This window comes from Humulus lupulus, chromosome 1, assembly GCF_963169125.1.
Source record: "Humulus lupulus chromosome 1, drHumLupu1.1, whole genome shotgun sequence".
NCBI lineage: Eukaryota > Viridiplantae > Streptophyta > Magnoliopsida > Rosales > Cannabaceae > Humulus > Humulus lupulus.
In genome coordinates this window covers 139,655,901-139,673,892 of record NC_084793.1, presented here as the reverse complement: position 1 = coordinate 139,673,892, position 17,992 = coordinate 139,655,901, and the positions used below count along the sequence as shown (strand labels likewise).

At 36.0% G+C, this 17,992-nt stretch overlaps 2 protein-coding genes across 3 annotated transcripts; one reads left to right on the top strand and one right to left on the bottom strand.

The window, feature by feature from the left end:
* Positions 1 to 1,385: 1,385 nt before the first annotated feature.
* On the bottom strand, positions 1,386 to 5,526 carry LOC133822654 (uncharacterized). Its single transcript, XM_062255062.1, has 3 exons — positions 4,596 to 5,526; positions 3,793 to 3,984; positions 1,386 to 1,444 (listed from the first exon to the last, which is right to left on the bottom strand). The coding sequence occupies exons 1-3, from the start codon at positions 5,524 to 5,526 to the stop codon at positions 1,386 to 1,388; spliced, it is 1,182 nt and encodes a 393-aa protein (XP_062111046.1).
* Positions 5,527 to 6,540: 1,014 nt separating this feature from the next.
* LOC133798346 (probable CoA ligase CCL6) lies at positions 6,541 to 17,774 on the top strand. Of its 2 annotated transcripts, XM_062236588.1 has the most exons (20): positions 6,541 to 6,706; positions 6,803 to 6,951; positions 7,397 to 7,460; positions 7,561 to 7,650; positions 8,199 to 8,255; positions 8,545 to 8,593; positions 8,739 to 8,815; positions 9,024 to 9,063; positions 9,157 to 9,251; positions 9,384 to 9,548; positions 9,740 to 9,850; positions 9,978 to 10,065; positions 10,168 to 10,234; positions 10,319 to 10,394; positions 10,483 to 10,600; positions 16,182 to 16,427; positions 16,773 to 16,912; positions 16,992 to 17,174; positions 17,263 to 17,382; positions 17,497 to 17,774. In XM_062236588.1, exons 2-20 carry the CDS (start codon positions 6,809 to 6,811, stop codon positions 17,542 to 17,544), a joined length of 1,977 nt encoding a protein of 658 aa, XP_062092572.1. In that variant the 5' UTR covers positions 6,541 to 6,706; positions 6,803 to 6,808; the 3' UTR covers positions 17,545 to 17,774. The 2 variants fall into 2 exon arrangements, with proteins under 2 accessions (XP_062092572.1, XP_062092581.1); XM_062236597.1 differs by lacking the exons at positions 6,541 to 6,706; positions 6,803 to 6,951; positions 8,545 to 8,593 and having other exon boundaries at positions 7,411 to 7,460.
* Positions 17,775 to 17,992: the final 218 nt, after the last annotated feature.

Below are 17,992 nucleotides of genomic sequence, written 5' to 3'. Positions count from 1 at the left end.
GGTTAATATTTTGAGTGGTCTTGAAGCATTGGATCGGTAGCTAATTGAAAGAGGTATGTTGTATTTAATTTTTTTTTAATTTTCAATATTTTACAATCTTGAATGATAATTGTATTACTTTAGTGGAGTTTGAATATGTTAGATATTCATCCGTAGTGAAGTAGGTTCTGAGAATTCTGTGTGCTGCGGTGATAACGGAAGGTTGAGAACTTGCATGTCTTAGTGAAGTAGGTTTTGAGAATTTTGTGTGCTACGGTGATATATGGATGAAAACCTGTGTGTTGTTTGATTTGATTGACATGTTGGTGTTGAATGTGACAGATGGCTAGGCTAGTAAATTAGGGGATATGTTGTCCGATTTTCTATAGATGGTGACATGTTGGCTTTGCTCTTTTTCTTCTATTTTCAGTGCAAGAAGTGTATTTTACTATGTTTTAATTATCATGTAATATGCTTTTTTTGTAACCTATTTTTTTGTTAAATTTTCATGTAGTATATTTCTGTTAATTGATGTTGTGTTTTGCTTAGATTATGTTGTGTGATTATATCATTATAGCAATTTATGATATTCTACAATTTTCTTGCATAGCACATGTTTGATGAAAGTCCTAAGTTTTATCCTATAATCTTAATATTAGGCTCCAAAATCTAAAGGTTTGAGACACCTTTGAGCATATTTGGGCCAAGCCGGATATTTTTGCGCCTAACAGTATCTACTTCCAGTCTTCCACTTATACAAAGCCTTAAGCTCTTCTTTTTTATCCATTGTTTCCTCATGCAAGCCCAAGGCCTTTCTTTGTCTCTTTTGTAAACACCAATTTTTTATTTAAATTGTTTTTAGCAAATTTATGATCATGAGTATCATCTGGAATGTGTTCAAGAGAGTCTATGAGTTTTAGTTAGCCTCTCGTGGTTGCTTAACTAACATTGTTACAACAGCCATGTGATGGGTTGTTATTTCCGTTTTGGTTTTTTGAGCTTTATATAGTCTCTTGTGCACTAATGAGAACTAACTTTTTCTATCTTTTCTTTGCTTTTCTCTTGTGCACTAATGAGCTTTATACGTACATATATATATTAATTTAAAAATTAATTCTTTTGTAGAAAATATTATATATAAATATATAATTGACCTCAATGTATCAGGTCTTCTTCAATTTGTGTTTCGTGCTAATTACAATATAGAACTAGAAGCAAGTTTTTTATTCATGCAAGTAAATTATCTTTTCTCCAATCGACATGATTTGGTGATCTTCAATATGTATGGGCTTTCAATTATTTAATTGCTTATGCAATATTTTTTTATTATGAATTTATCATGAAATAATTTATTATGTAGTATCAAAAGAAAGTCGTTTCTTTAGTTTTGTTTTATACTATTGGATCTAATTGTTTGGTTTCAAAAACATCATGATTGCTTTAACTGTCATGCCTGAAATGTATCCTGAAATGTATCATAACAAAAGGGTAATGTCATAAATAATGTCTTCTACTTATATGACTGAATAACTTCTTTTTTTATCACAATTTATTGTTTTTGGTTTGATTTTATTGAGCTTTTGTTTAGTACATACAACCTTATATGCTCATTTTCAAGCTTCTTAACAAATCTGAAAATGTATTCAAAGTTTCCAATGTTTGTGTTGCCAATGAGGCACATGTGAACTTTGTACAATAAAGAATGACATCTTTAATGATGGAAATTGAATCTCTATTTTATTGTCTTTCTTTTACTTTTGAAGATAAATTTACACAAAAGAGTGTTGTTGAATAACTAATAGGCTAGTAAATTTGTCATGGTTCCATTTCATTGTGAAAATATTGTTGGATATCTCAATCTATCCTTTCTCTAAATTTGTGAATGACGGTAGAGGTTTGCCATGTCAAGCCCAACACTTTTATTTAATCTTGAACTTAAGACAAAATACGGTAATCTTTTAGGTATTGAGTGACTCTTATTTCTTTTATTGTTATTTGTTCTTACTTGCATCAATTTGCATTACTTTCATGAATATCAATTTGATGTATCATGTTGGCTTCTTTATTAAAATTTGTTGTGCTGCACTATTTGATGCACTTTTAGATTTTTTGTGCTTTTCTTGCTTAGTGCTGCCCCATAAATGTGTTAGATGAAGACCACATAATAAGCTGTAATGAGAAAGGAATTATGATTATCTTGAGTATTTTGCTTGTTATGCATTCTTTTGTTTACTTAGATATTAAGAAACAACTATTATTAGAATAATTGAGAATGGAAACCATAGATTTTTCTTCATATATATAGTGCTCCACCATTTCTTTCTTTCTATTATAATTTTGGTATGAAGTATTATTCTTGGGATTCAAAAGGGTGAAATAAAAATATCACTTAATTATAGTATGTTTTTTTCATTTCTTTGATAAATAAATACTTTATCTTATATAAATATATATGTATGTTATTTACCTATATTTTTTTTTATTCTATATTTAACATGGCAGTATATGGTCCAAAATTTTTTTGGGTGTTTTTTTAGTATTTTCTTTTCAAATTTATTTTAATACATTTTGGACACTCAAAGGGATATATTTTTTAGATCAAAATGAAAATTGTAGCAATTGTGAATAAACTTATTTATGTACACTACAATAAAAATTTAGTTATAATTTTTCATGTTCGGTGTATTATAATGTGATTTTTCATGTTTTAGGGATGATTTTAGAAAGAAATTCATGGCAGCCAATCCTTACTTTGGAAAGGCAGTGACGAGGGTGAGTACAAGGACAAGAGGAAGAAATATATGTTGTTTGACAATGAATTAGTGTTTTATTATATTTGTAATTTTTATTAGAGTAAATGATTCTTGTTTAAATGGTTAATTATTTAATTTGTAAATCTAGTTATATATTTTTTAAGGTCAAGACGATTATAATTTTAATAAGTTTTGTTATTTTAATCTATAAATTTTTAGATTAATTTGTATATAAATGTTTCATTTAAATCATAATTTTTAATTTAAAATAACAATAAATAAATTTTTTTAAAATTAAAAATATAACTTTTAAGGTCACCCAAAGAGAGTCCTAAAAACCTTACTTAAAGGCACTCAGCAAGGTTTTTTAGGACTCGCAGACATTCTTTTGCGAGTCCTAAAAACCTTACTTAAAGGCACTCAGCAAGATATTTTAGGACTCGTAACGCGAGTCCTAAAAATCTTACTTAAAGGCACTCAACAAGATCTTTTAGGACTCGCGTACATTCTTTTAGGAATCGCAACGTGAGTCCTAAAAACATCATTTTAGGACTCGCAACAATCTTAGTTTTTAAGGCTCTCAAATAGAGGACTCGCGCCCTGCGAGTCCTAAAAACTTTTTTAGGACTCGCAATGCTAGTCCTAAAAAAACCTTTTTTGTAGTAGTGTGATATCTCTTTTTTAATGAACAAATTGAGTAGTTTATGCATGCTCCTACACAAAATCATTGGGCAACTTGCAAAAGAAATCTACGATACATCAAAGGAACACTTGGTCATGGACTTTTGTTTACATCAGCAAGATAATTGAATGTGGAAGGTTATTGCGACTCATATTAGGCAGGTTCATTGGACTATCTTTGTTCAACAACTGGCTATGCTATCTATCTTGGAGGAAACTTGATTTCATGGAGCTCGAGGCAATGAAATAAGCAAAGAGCGGAACGAGAAGTAAGCTTACTACGTTCAACATGAGGACGGAGAACAAAACAAGTGGAACCAAAGACTCAATGAAGAATAATCAGGAGTGTGACCATAAAGTTTTTCAAAGGGAGACAAACCTGAAGTGACAGATGACGGAATTCTATTGATGGAATGAACTGCAGTCAGAATGGCTTCCCCCCATAACTCACTAGGAACATAAGCAGACAATAAGAGAGAACGAGCAGTTTCAACAATGTGTCTGTGTTTTCTTTCGGCAACCCCATTTTTCTCTGGTGTATCGATACAAGAGGTTTGATGTAAGGTACCATCTAAAGCAAGCAATTCAAAGAAACGATTGGAGGTATATTCACCACCCAGAACACATCGAAAACATTTGATAACAGCATTATGTTGAGTTTTAAAAAAAACACGGAACATATGATAAATCCTAATGCTCTTGTGGAAGCTAAGTACTTTAAACGTGAACCAGAGACATGTCCAAGACGAGAATGCCAAAAATAAAATCTAGACAAAGATGAACTTAAAAGAAATGAAGACAAATCGACACTAGAAGCTGCAACATCAGGAACTCTCAGCTCATCTAAAATCTAAAGCCCCCTGCCTACAGCCTGTCCCAATTAGCTTCTTGGAATGAGGATCCTGCATATAACAACAAGAATTGGAGAAAATAATTGAGAAACCAGAGTCACGTAATTGACCAACAGAGACAAGATTCAAAGTAAGATTTGGAATATGATATACATCAGAGAATGACATTTTTGGAGTGCAAATCGAGCCAATCCCTGCTAATGGCATGGGAATGCCATCAGCGGTCAAGCAGATACGGAGGGTGCTGATTTAATGGACAAGAAAGAATTGGAATTAGGTGACATATGATGTGAAGCTCCAGAATCAAGGACCCATATAGAGGAAGATATACCTGGTGTGCTACTAGAAGGAAAACCTATGTGTGAGGGGGCTGACATGGCGTGTGGCTGCGAGGCAATGAAATTCTGTAACTGCTTTGTGAGTGTAGCAATCGAGGTACTAGGAGTGCTTCCAAAATCTGCAGGTGGAACAATAGCTGCCATGTTCGAAGACATAGAGTGCAGAGGTCGGTGAGCTTGGTTGCCAGATTTCCAGTGAGGAGGCTGATTCGGTGATTGCGCCCTGTTCAACAGTTTCAGACATTGAGTCTTCCAGTGTCCCTTTTGCTTGCAAAAATTGCATTCGTCGTAGCCAACCTTGGCTTGAGTCTTGTGTTGATTGTTGGAGGCTAGCCGATGAGGAACTGCAAAGACAGGGGGGTTCGGAGAAGGAAGAATCCCCTTTTCCACCCCCACTTTATCAATTCGCGACTTCAAACACATCTCTTCTGCTAACAACTCATTAACCACCGAATCAACCGACGGAAGAGGACTGCGATGCAGGATTGTTCCATGAAGACCTTCAAACTCATCTCGAAGAGCCATAAAAAACTGAACTAGACGCTGTGCCTCTCTCCGAGCAATGTAAGGGGCAAATGCCCGTAACTCCGCTGATTCAGTCAAAGCAAGCTGATCCCACAGATTAGACATAGTAGAATAAAATTCCTGAACGGTCATGCTATTCTGTTGAAGGGCCCGAATGTCAATCTCCAACTGATACTGCTTTGCGAAATTAGACTGTGTATACAACCTTTCCAAGTGCTCCCAAACTTCCTTCGCTGTCTTATATTTCGCGAACTGGATACCGATTGATTGTTGAACTGAGTTGTTGACCCAAGTGATGATTTTCGAATTGTTGGCATCCCAAAGATCCAACTGTTCTACAAAGCTCTCATCCTTATCATCCTTCGGTTTCGTGGAAGTTCCTGAAACATAACCCCACATACGTTTCCCTTTCAGAAAAATTTTCATGACATAATGTCAATACGAATAATTCTGCCCATTCAATTACACATTGATGGACTGAAGCGAATCATCTTTTGCACAAGCCATGACGAACAATCAAAATCCAAATAGACAGAACAAAGTGCGAAATCCCCAAGATTGGTGCAAAATCCACAAAATCGGTGCGGAAACCTCAAAATCAAAGCCTAAGACAGAGCCAAATTCCTAAAAAAAAAAAAAAAATCGGGTCGTTGCCCTGAACCCCACGAGACCGTAATCCTAGCACAACCAAATTGAGGGTACTCAAGAACCTCGCTCTGATATCATGATAAGTTTGCAAATAGACAAAGGAGATTTGAGAGAGAATCAAAAGGGGGCTAGGTTTTCATTATATCAAAAAGATAAAAATAAAAGTCCAAGAACAACAAAATATATAGTCAAAATAATAAGAGGCTAAAAGACTAAACTACTCTTACATATTAATAAAACTTGTATTTTTAACAGTAATATATTTTCATAATAAAACTTATTGCTTTTGGATAACCGATCTCCTACTCCTATTATCTTCTACGCTACATTATTATTACCCGAGTAAAATTAGACCATTACCAAATAATTTTTTTACCATGAAGTTCAAACATGAAACATTAGTGTTAATATTTATAGAATCGCGCCACAATTATTTCACTCGAGGAGTTATTTTTACTAAATAATCTGAGTTCACGTGACTTAGTGCTAACAAAGCGTAATACTACTTGGAAAAAAAAAATCATTTAATGTGTATTTTATTTGGTGAGGTATAGAAAAATTAATAAAAACAATATAACACACTCACCAAACTCCATCTACCATTATAAATGCTGGGTGGATAAGTCACCAGTTAATATAATGTACGTACAGCTATGAGTGAGTGAGAGTGAGCTAACTTAAAAGCCTAATAAACGCCGCAATAAGAGGATGGGGTCACACTCGAATATAAATCTTTTGTTAAAAGTAAACGCAAGAATTTATGGTGTTCAGCTGAACCAACTCTCTCCCACCAGTATCACCCTTTTTGCTGCATCTATACATACTTGTACTCTTATCTCAAATCTTAGTACTTAGTTTTAAGCTTCAGAAAAACTCACATCACTTCCAGTTTGCTTAACATAAGCCAAAAAAGTAAACACAGTCACAAAAAGTACGTGATATATATACACATAAATACTACCAAAAAGACACAAAAAAAAGACATTCATTGAAAGTTGAAACTCAGTTTTTTATTTTTACATTGTAGGTGAAAATGTCGTACACAGTGAAGGTTGAGGAAGCGAGGCCGGCCACCGAGAAAATGCCGTCAGCCGGGCCTGTTTACCGGAGCATTTATGCCAGAGATGGCTTGCTTGAGTTGCCAGAAGGATTACAGTCTCCTTGGGAGTTCTTGAGGTACACAAATACATGTTTATAGCTATCTTTGCCTTCTTCAATTTCGATACATTTGTCCATGTACGCAGAGTGAGTTACATTATTGTGATCTTAATTCTTAAGTAGAGTTTTTCTCATCTAAATCTCAAAGATAAATTATGACAAGTGAAGTCCTGCTGAGAGCAGGTCTAAAAACTAGCTTACAATGGCTACCAATTGACCTTATATCATCATTGCTTTTGGATATTACAAGCTTTTGAACGTAGCAGGCCATAAATAATAAACAAAATCCTTAATGCTGTTCTGTTAAATGCCCTGCATCTAGAAGAGTTCAAACTCTCTGTGACACCTTTATACCAGAAACATCATCGTTCACTTCTTTACAGCCAAGCTTATGTATTGTAATTCCATTGTGAGAATTTATATATGGCTTTCTACAAATGTTCACAACTGATTTTTGTTATAGTGGATCTGTTAAGAGGAGCCCGAAAACTCCAATGCTGGGTCGACGCCAGATTAAAGATTCAGAGGTACCTTTCACTCTGTTTGACTACAGAGGTTGAGATTAAAATACAAAAAACAATAATAAGCTAAATTAAGTCTTTATGCTTGTTTAAATGGAAATCGCAGGCGGGCCCATATGTTTGGCTCACGTATCAGGAGGTCCACGATGAAGCCATTCGTATGGCTTCTGCCATGAGAAGCCGCGGTGTGAATCCTGTAAGTTTGCGTTGATTCTGTAACAAGTTTTGTTTTGTTCTCTTCTTTTAACGAAAATTAGCAATTTAGCACCGTTACTATGTTTGGACCCAAAATCTCTCTAGGGAATTATGAACAGATCTTGGAGACAATGATAGACAAAGAAAGTGATCAAATGGCGAAGAGAGAGAGAGAAACACATAATTTTTTTTTTTTTTTGAGTCAACACACAGAGCTGAATTACTTCTTTATTGATGGAGAGAATTAGGATACAAAAGTGACGGTAATTCGAGAGACTTTCGGCTCTCCCAAAACCAATCCCTAAGGATCCCAAATACCCCAATATCTATTCCATTCCCAAGAGGGACTATAAATAGAACTTAGGTTCAGCTACCAACTAACATAATAGAATAATAACATAGAATTACATAATTAACCCCTAACTTAACTTTATTTTATTTCTTATAGATTAAGTGATGTGTATTGGAGGCCTATTATACTACTTGTACGTGAAAATGGTTTTGGTCTTAAATTAATTACCCTATTTTCTCCTCCTAAATTTTCCGTAGGGAGACCGCTGTGGTATATACGGGACAAACTGTCCCCAATGGATCGTAGCAATGCAGGTATGTTGTAAAATATGGCTGCATTCCCATTTTCCTCCTTTTGTTTCATGTTGACGTCTTATATTAGTAATAACATTTAAGTGAACAAAGTAGTTAATTCACTCATTATGCTTGTGTTTAGCTATTTGGTTTTTGGAATGAACTAGATAAGGCTTGCTCGCATGTTGTAGGAGTTGACTTACAATTGTATCTGTGAAAAGTGGACTGTGATTTAAATCTATATACCTGGTAGGATTGATGTTATGGAGAAATTTTATCTTCGTTCACATGTTCTTTTGGGTTTCTACAGGCCTGTTACAGCCATGCTATAACATATGTTCCTCTGTACGACACACTGGGTATATTTTCCTCGTTTTCTTTTTCGAACATCACCGTGAATTTAGGAAGCGTTTCTAGAATTACTCTGAAAATTATTAAGTGAATAGCAGAGCACTTGTTTAAAGAATTTAACCAAGTATTTTTACTTGAATTTACATGTGACAGGTCCTAATGCAGTTGAATTCATTATTAACCATGGTGAAGTATCAATAGCATTTGTTCAAGAGAACAAAATATCTGCTGTAAGTGTTTATAATAAATAAACAATTTGTTTTTTAAAAAATAACTTTTGATAGTCTTAAGTTGTAACGTTTAACTGTTTGGAGCTCGATAATCACAATAAAAAGAAAAAAGACTCCTGCTTAGTTTCATCAGATCACGTATACAAATCCAGAGCTAGATGGAGAAGACTATATATGCCTCTTTTGATCTATCTAACTATTTGTGCAGATTCTATCATGCCTGCCAAACTGTTCTTCACTTTTAAAAAGTATGTTATTAGTTTTTCTTTTTATATTCTTTTCAGCTAAACCAGGTGCATTATATGAGGCTGCTAACCAAAATACTCCTTTGCTGCTTTCAGCAATTGTCAGCTTCGGTAATATTACAAGTGTGCAAAAGAAAGAAACTGAAGCACTGGGAGTCTCGTGTTTTTCATGGGAAGAGTTCTCTCAGCTGGTAAGATCTCAATGATGTTTTCTCTTCTCTCATACACTATACTTTTTCCTTTTTCTTTTCCGGTGGTTTTTGACTTTTCGATCGGTTAGTTATATCGTAAATAATATTACTAATTATTTTCTAAATACACAGGGAAATTTGAGTGGTGAACTTCCTGAAAAACATAGGACTGATATCTGCACATTGATGTATACGAGTGGAACAACTGGAGAACCAAAAGGAGTTATTCTTACTAATGAGGCTATCATGGCAGAAATATTGTCTACAGACAATATGCTAGAGCTAACAGACAAAGTGGTAAAGATTATGTTTTCATCTGTATAACTAAATTGAAGCTCTAAATAAGGGAAGAAATTAAAAAACGTGTCATCTCACAAGGGTCCCTGTTACATTTTCTTTTTCTTCAATTTTATACATTGGGATCAAAAAGTAATTTCGTAGACCATATACACTTGTAACATATAGACATGGGACGTTTTCAATTACAGTTTTCAGAAGAAGATGTGTACTTTTCATACCTTCCTTTGGCCCATGTATATGATCAAATCGTGGAAAACTATTGCATCTACAAGGGCAGCGCAATTGGCTATTGGCGAGGGGTAAGATTAAGAAATATTTCTTCCTCACCCGAAAAAAAAATAAAAAGAAATATTTCTTTCTCTATATTCTTTTATTGCAACTTTTCAATTCTCCAAGGAACTCAGAATTGGTTTGGACTTATTACAGGATATAAGGTTTTTGATGGATGACCTTCAAGAACTGAAACCGACTATATTTTGTGGGGTTCCTAGAGTTTATGATCGTATATACGCCGGTAAAATTCGATGTTAACAAGATTTAGATTAGTAGAATATGAAACCATACAATTTGTCATGATATGTCAATCAAAAACTAAAATAAATGTCAATCATTGAAGGTATATTCCATAAAGTTTCATCTGGAGGTACACTGAAGAAGATGTTGTTCCAATATGCATATAACTAGTATGAAAACTATAAACCTTGCTTCTTCGTTTTATATCTACCATTACTGTGCTTCTGTCCTAATAAGAAAGAGTCTACTTGCAGCAAGATGGCAAATATGGAAAAGGGTCTTCCGCATGGCCAAGCAGCACCCCTTATGGACAAGCTTTTTTTCGACAAGGCAAGACATCTATGCCTCCCATTTGATTTTAGCATATGCAGTCTTTTCAAAAATAATTTTTCATTCTAAATTGTGTTGGTTTATCTAGATAAAACAAGGATTTGGAGGACGAATTCGGCTCATGTTTTCTGGGGCTGCACCTTTGCCTCATCACGTGGAGGAATATTTGAGGGTCACAAGCTGTGCTGCCTTATCACAAGGATATGGTATGATTAATCTGCTGTAACTAAGCGCAAAGGGTTTTGAAAATATTTAAATAACACTATGGTGTTACAATAGAGTTTTTTTTTTAAAAAATAAATCATCAACTTCATTAACTGAGATATCCTCTAACATGAGAGGCATTAAATCAGAGGGAACATCACTCCCTCTAATAATACAGTTAGCTTGAGAAGAAGATGCTCGAGCAAGATAATGAACAATTTTTTTGGCAGACCGTTTTATAAAAAAGACATCAACATTGCATAAACTACTTGATATTGAACAGTTTATACACAAATCTAATTTAATATTGCCAAACAATAGTAATATGGTAAAACTTACACCTCACTTTGATCTCAAATGAATGTTGCAATTTGAAAAGTCACCACCACCTCTAAGCTTCTAGACTGTTCTAGAAATTTCTATCATTACTAATACTATAGAATTATCTAGAATTATATAATTAAGTTTCATAAAAGTCATAGAACATTCTAAAAGTTTGTAGTGTTTAAAAGAAAGGTGATTTGCTAGATTTTTCTAGTCTTTGGGCCAAGCCACTATCAAGTAGTTTCTAGAGTTCTCTAGCATATTAAAGTTGAGTAGTATAAATAAAGACCTTAGGTCCCTTGGAAGGGTGTCAAAGAGTGAGTACACAAAAAGTGCATCCAAAAGTGTTCCAAAGAGTGTAAGCTAGAGTGTTTAGTGTGTGTGGTCAAGAATTGTAATCAAATCTTGGTGTAATTACTTTTGTATCAATAAAGTAATTACATTTTCACGTGTTGTGGCGTCCAACAAGTGGTATCAGAGTCGGATCGGGGTCGTACCGAAAGAGTCCTTTGTTGAGTTTCTTAGAGTGATTGTGTGTGGTTTAGTACTACAGAGTTTGCACGATGGGTGACCTTCAAGTGGTCGGCGGAATTAAGAAACTTAACAACCAAAATTACAACACGTGGTCGATGCACATGGAGGCATATCTCCAAGGCCAAGACTTGTGGGAGATCGTTGGTGGCAATGAAGTCACACAACCAGAGGATGCAACTGCTTTGAAGAAATGGAAGATTAAAGCGGGCAAAGCCATGTTTGCGATTCAGACCACAGTTGAAGATGAAATGTTGGAGCACATCAGGCCGGCGAAGACACCGAAGGAAGCGTGGGATACTTTCGCATCACTGTTCACCAAGAAGAATGATACGAGATTGCAGCTTTTGGAGAATGAGCTTCTCTCAATCAGGCAGCGCGACATGACAATCAACCAATACTTCACCAAGGTAAAATCTCTTTGTCGCGAAATCTCTGCATTAGACTCTGCTGCTGGCATGTCAGATGCTAGAATTAGAAGAATTATTATTCATGGATTAAGGCCAGAATTTAGAACTTTTATTGTTGCAATACAAGGTTGGCCAACCCAACCTTCTCTTGTTGGATTGGAAAACTTACTAGCTGACCAAGAAGCGTTAGCTAAGCAAACATCTGGAATCTCATTAAAGAGTGACGAAGAAGCACTCTTTAGCGGTGATAAGAAAGGTCGATCTCGACCAACTGCTAGCAAAAATTTTAAGAAAAATGATGACAAGGATAGTCTTCATGGAAGCTCCCAAACAGGGGGAGCTCAAAAGAAAGACAACCGGCGTGGCCAGTCAATGAATACCAATAAATTTGATGGGAAATGCTACAACTGTGGAAAGTATGGCCACATGGCTAAAAGTTGCTGGTTCAAGAAGAAAACTGCAGAAGGTAATGCAGCCACGTCAAATGCAGAAAAGACAAGCAATGAAGAATGGGACGCAGAAGCATCTTTCGCTGTGGAGGAAGAAGAATTAGCTCTAGCAGCTACTGTTCCAGGAAAGATCGACCACAATAATGATTGGATAGTCGACTCTGGCTGTTCAAATCATATGATAGGAGACGAAGAGAAGCAGCAGAACATAACAGAATATAAAGGTGGTCGTGTAGTGGTAACAACCAACAACTCAAGATTATCGATTACTCACATCGGTAAAACAACAATCACGCCGAGATTCAGCTCAAAAGAAGTTTCACTCCAGGATGTCTACCGTGTACCTGGGATGAAGAAAAATTTATTGTCAGTAGCGCAACTTACGGCGTCAGGCCACCATGTCGTATTCGATCCTCAAGATGTCAAGATCTACCAAGATCTTGAAATCTCTGGAACACCGATGATGAGAGGACAACGTTTAGAGTCTGTCTATGTAATGTCAGCAGAATCGGCTTATGTAGACAAGACTCGAAAGAACGAAACAACAAATTTATGGCATGCAAGGCTAGGACATGTCAGCTATCACAAACTCAAGGTAATGATGAAGAAGTCTATGCTGAAGGGTCTTCCTCAACTCGAGGTCAGAATAGAGACCATATGTGTCGGCTGCCAATACGGTAAGGCGCATCAATTACTGTATGAAGATTCAAAGTTCAAAGCCAAAGCACCATTGGAGCTAGTTCATTCTGATGTATTCGGGCTAGTCAAACAATCATCAATCAGCGGCATGCAGTACATAGTTACATTCATTGACGACTTCTCAAGGTATGTGTGGATTTTCTTTATGAAAGAAAAATCTGAAACTTTTTCAAAATTTAAAGAATTCAAAGAAATAGTGGAAGGAGAAGTCGGCAAGAAAATCCAATGCCTCCGAACCGACAACGGTGGCGAATATACCTCAGATGAATTTTCTGAGTATCTTCGAGAACGCCGCATACGCCATCAATTCACATGTGCAAATACGCCACAACAGAATGGAGTAGCGGAGAGGAAGAATCGCCATCTTGCAGAGACATGTCGAAGCATGCTACATTCAAAGAATGTTCCAAGGAGATTTTGGGCAGAAGGTATGAAAACAGCAGCTCATGTGATCAATAGACTTCCTTAAGCAAAGTTAGGGTTCGTCTCACCCTTTGAGAAACTGTGGGGCTGTAAACCTACAGTAAGTCACTTTCGAGTGTTTGGCTGTGTGTGCTACGTGTTTGTGCCAAGTCATCTACGTAGCAAATTTGATAAGAAGGCAATACGGTGTATCTTCATTGGATATGACAGCCAAAGAAAAGGGTGGAAATGTTGCGACCCAACAATAGGAAAATGCTATACGTCGAGAAATGTGGTGTTCGATGAAGCTTCTTCATGGTGGTCACTGCAAAAGGAGGAGTTACCAGATTCTAAGGAAATAGAAGACAATTTGCAGAAGAAGATGGGGGAGCAAATTGTTGAGTTACATTCAACTCCAGAAACAGATGAAGAAGAACAAAGTGAAGAAGACAACGAAGACACAACACAGAGTCCATGGCAAACAGGAGTGCATCAAAGATCAGAAGATGATGCAAATAATGGCCAAACAGATGAAGAAGAACAAAGTGAAGAAGACAACGAAGACACAACACAGAGTCCATGGCAAACAGGAGTGCATCAAAGATCAGAAGATGATGCAAATAATGGCCAACCAGAACTTCGGAGATCAACAAGAGCGCGGAAGCCAAATCCCAAATACGCCAATGCTGCTGTAGCTGAAGAAGAGAAGTTCAGAGAGCCGGAGTCATATGAAGTTGCATACCAGAACTCCAAGTGGCTTGAAGCAATGAAAGAAGAGATAACTGCTTTAAAGAAGAATCAGACTTGGGAGCTGGTGCCAAAGCCAAAGGAAGCAAAACCCATTTCGTGCAAATGGGTCTATAAGGTAAAAACTCGTCCTGACTGTTCAATTGAAAGATACAAGGCTCGGTTAGTAGCTCGAGGATTCTCTCAAAAATATGGGCTAGATTATGACGAGACATTTAGCCCAGTCGCTAAGATTACAACAGTACGGGTTCTACTAGCACTTGCAGCTAGTAAAGACTGGAGGCTATGGTAGATGGATGTAAAGAATGCCTTTCTACATGGAGAATTAGATCGAGAAATATACATGGTCCAACCAAAAGGATTCGAAGATAGAGCTCATTCGGACTATGTCTGCAAACTGAAAAAGGCGCTCTATGGATTGAAGCAAGCTCCACGAGCATGGTATGGCAAGATTGCTGAGTTCTTAGTAAAGAGCGGTTATACCATGGCGCATGCAGATTCAAGCTTATTCGTCAAAGTAAGGGATGCAAAGATCGCAGTTGTCCTAGTATATGTCGATGATCTCATCATTACTGGTGATGATGAAGCAGAGATTCGTCAAACAAAAGAGAACTTGTCAGTTCGCTTTCAAATGAAGGAGCTTGGAGAATTGAAACACTTTCTTGGATTAGAAGTCGACCGAACTGAGGAAGGTTTATTTCTCTGTCAGCAAAAGTATGCTAAAGAATTGTTGCAAAAGTTTGGAATGCTCGAATGCAAGCCCATATCAACACCTATGGAAGCTAATGCCAAGTTATGTGCTCATGAAGGGAAGGACTTGCAAGATGGAGCAATGTATCGGCAACTTGTAGGTAGTTTAATCTACCTTACGTTAACTAGACCAGATATTTCATATGCAGTTGGAGTAGCAAGTCGATATATGCAACAACCGAAGAAGCCTCATTTGGAAGCAGTGCGACGAATGCTAAGGTATGTCAAAGATACCATTAACTATGGCCTCTTATATAAGAAAGGTGACGAGATTAAGATAGTTGGATATTGCGATGCTGATTATGTTGGAGATCACGATACTCATCGCTCAACAACTGGATATGTATTCATGCTTGGATCTGGAGTCGTATCTTGGTGTAGCAAAAGGCAACCAACGGTGTCCTTGTCAACCACTGAAGCAGAATATAAAGCAGCAGCAATGGCAGCTCAGGAAAGTACATGGTTGATGCAACTAATGAAGGATCTACATCAATTTACAGACTATGCAGTGCCACTTCATTGTGATAATCAGTCTGCTATTCATCTAGCAGAAAATCCTGTGTTTCATGCTCGAACAAAACATGTGGAGGTGCATTACCATTTTCTCAGAGAGAAAGTTCTATGAGAAGAGTTAGAGATGCACCAAATAAAGAGTGAAGACCAGATAGCAGACTTATTTACTAAAGGACTCAACACAACAAGATTTCAAAAGCTCAAAGAACATCTCAATATGAAGAGTCGGTGTTGAGGGGGAGTATTGAAAAGTCACCACCACCTCTAAGCTTCTAGACTGTTCTAGAAATTTCTATCATTACTAATACTATAGAATTATATAATTAAGTTTCATAAAAGTCATAGAACATTCTAGAAGTTTGTAGTGTTTAGAAGAAAGGTGATTTGCTAGATTTTTCTAGTCTTTGGGTCAAGCCCACTATCAAGTAGTTTCTAGAGTTCTCTAGCATATTAAAGTTGAGTAGTATAAATAGGGACCTTAGGTCCCTTGGAAGGGTGTCAAAGAGTGAGTACACAAAAAGTGCATCTAAAAGTGTTCCAAAGAGTGTAAGTTAGAGTGTTTAGTGTGTGTGGTCAAGAATTGTAATCAAGTCTTGGTGTAATTACTTTTGTATCAATAAAGTAATTACGTTTTCATGTGTTGTGGCGTCCAACACAATTAACTCTAATGATAACAAATTTAAAAATTTGTCCTTCTTTCCTTCATAGAGTACTGCCATCAACTTACCATATTTTGGTGTTTTTTTTTTTCATGTAAGGGCTTACTGAAAGCTGTGGTGGGTGTCTTACATCCATTGCCAACATTTTCCCTATGATTGGAACCGTTGGAGTTCCCATGACAACTATTGAAGCAAGGCTTGAATCAGTGCCAGAGATGGGATATGACGCACTTTCTGACAAGCCTCGTGGCGAGATTTGTTTGCGAGGAACAACCTTGTTTTCTGGTTACCACAAGAGAGAAGATCTAACTAAAGATGTCCTTGTTGATGGCTGGTTTCACACAGGTAAGACCTTACAAAATGATTCAATTTAAGCTTCATCATGCATATTTTTTGAGATATAAACATCAGCATTTTATTAAAAATATGACTGTTTTTGGAACCATTGTTCTTATCAACAACTCCAAAAAGAAGAAAACATTCAAACTATGTTGCCAAAAGTGATTCACACCACTGAGGAAGAAAAAAATATGTTGCATAGGCAATCAGTTCATAATTTAAGTATATACCAACAAGAAATGCCACGCCTAAATGGGGAAATGCACAATTGATTCTCATAATTTCTCTTAAGTTAAACAAAAGAAGCAAAAAGAGAGAGAAAGGATCGATTACTTGATTTTGAAATGGCAGGTGACATTGGTGAATGGCAACCAAATGGAGCAATGAAAATCATAGACAGGAAGAAGAACATATTTAAGCTGTCTCAAGGGGAATATGTTCCTGTTGAGAACATTGAGGGAATATACTTACAATGCCCTCTCATAGCTTCGGTATATTTCTTTATAGCATGAATTTTCGGCAGCATAGATGAATTCAATTCTATTTATTATGTTTGTGGTTTTTGTATAGATTTGGGTCTATGGGAACAGCTTTGAGTCATTCCTTGTGGCTGTGGTTGTCCCTGAGAGACTGGCTCTGGAGAACTGGGCAGCAAACCGTAATTTGACTGATGATTTCAAATCGCTGTGTGAAAACCCGAAGGCAAGTAAATACATTTTGGATGAGCTCAACAGCACTGCAAAGAAACACCAGGTACGTTGAAAATGGTCTTCCATTTCCACGGTGATAACTTCTGTGTTATCCTTATTCATGTAACTGAAAAAGACATTCTTTACTACAGCTTCGAGGTTTTGAGATGTTGAAAGCAGTTTACTTGGAACCTAATCCATTTGACATGGAGAGAGATCTTATAACTCCAACTTTCAAACTAAAGAGGCCCCAATTGCTTAAATATTACAAGGTATGACAGTCTCTTTCAGAGTTTCAGTCAGTTGCCTTTAACATGTTCTCAAAATAGTGAATGTTGAACTTTATTGTTTTCATTATTAATTAAGTCCTATAAAATTTTCTGCAGGACCATGTTGATAAATTGTACAGTGAAGCAAAAGAAGCAAGGGTATGAGAGCAGTTGAAGTATCAATTTGTACTATTTTGTCTAATATGAGTTGTGTTCTAGTATGATGATTTGTAGAGTCAATTCGTCAAAGGAGTGATTTAGAATATATTTCGTGTGTCTATAAATAAGGATTAACAAAAATTTGTGATTAGAGTATTCAATTTCAAAGTTACTTTTTTTTTTATATTTGTCAATACATTATGAATATAATAAGATATGGGAAGTTTCCATCGCTAGCTGCTGTAGCTCTTGATAAAAATTACATTTACACATGTGACATGATGAGTCACCAAGATTCTTCTACAATATTCTATGTATTACATTATTAATATTTTTGTAAGATAAATTTAAATAAGTTTATATTTGAAATAAAATTATTATTATGTTGTAACAAATGAGAAGGTATTTATAAGAGTTTATATATTTTTGGACCATCTGTTTTTCCAGATTATCT

Excerpts from the sequence above, each read along its gene's own strand:
- LOC133822654 (XM_062255062.1), bottom strand. The coding sequence starts at position 5,526 with ATGTGGGGTTATGTTTCAGGAACTTCCACGAAACCGAAGGATGATAAG. Across the intron at positions 3,985-4,595 it reads TCCTTCTAGTAGCACACCAG|ATGGTACCTTACATCAAACC; the intron begins GTATATCTTCCT and ends TGCTTGCTTTAG. Across the intron at positions 1,445-3,792 it reads TCCGTCATCTGTCACTTCAG|GATACATTTCAGGCATGACA; the intron begins GTTTGTCTCCCT and ends GATACATTTCAG.
- LOC133798346 (XM_062236588.1), top strand. The coding sequence starts at position 6,809 with ATGTCGTACACAGTGAAGGTTGAGGAAGCGAGGCCGGCCACCGAGAAA. Across the intron at positions 6,952-7,396 it reads TCTCCTTGGGAGTTCTTGAG|TGGATCTGTTAAGAGGAGCC; the intron begins GTACACAAATAC and ends TTTTTGTTATAG. Across the intron at positions 7,461-7,560 it reads GCCAGATTAAAGATTCAGAG|GCGGGCCCATATGTTTGGCT; the intron begins GTACCTTTCACT and ends TGGAAATCGCAG.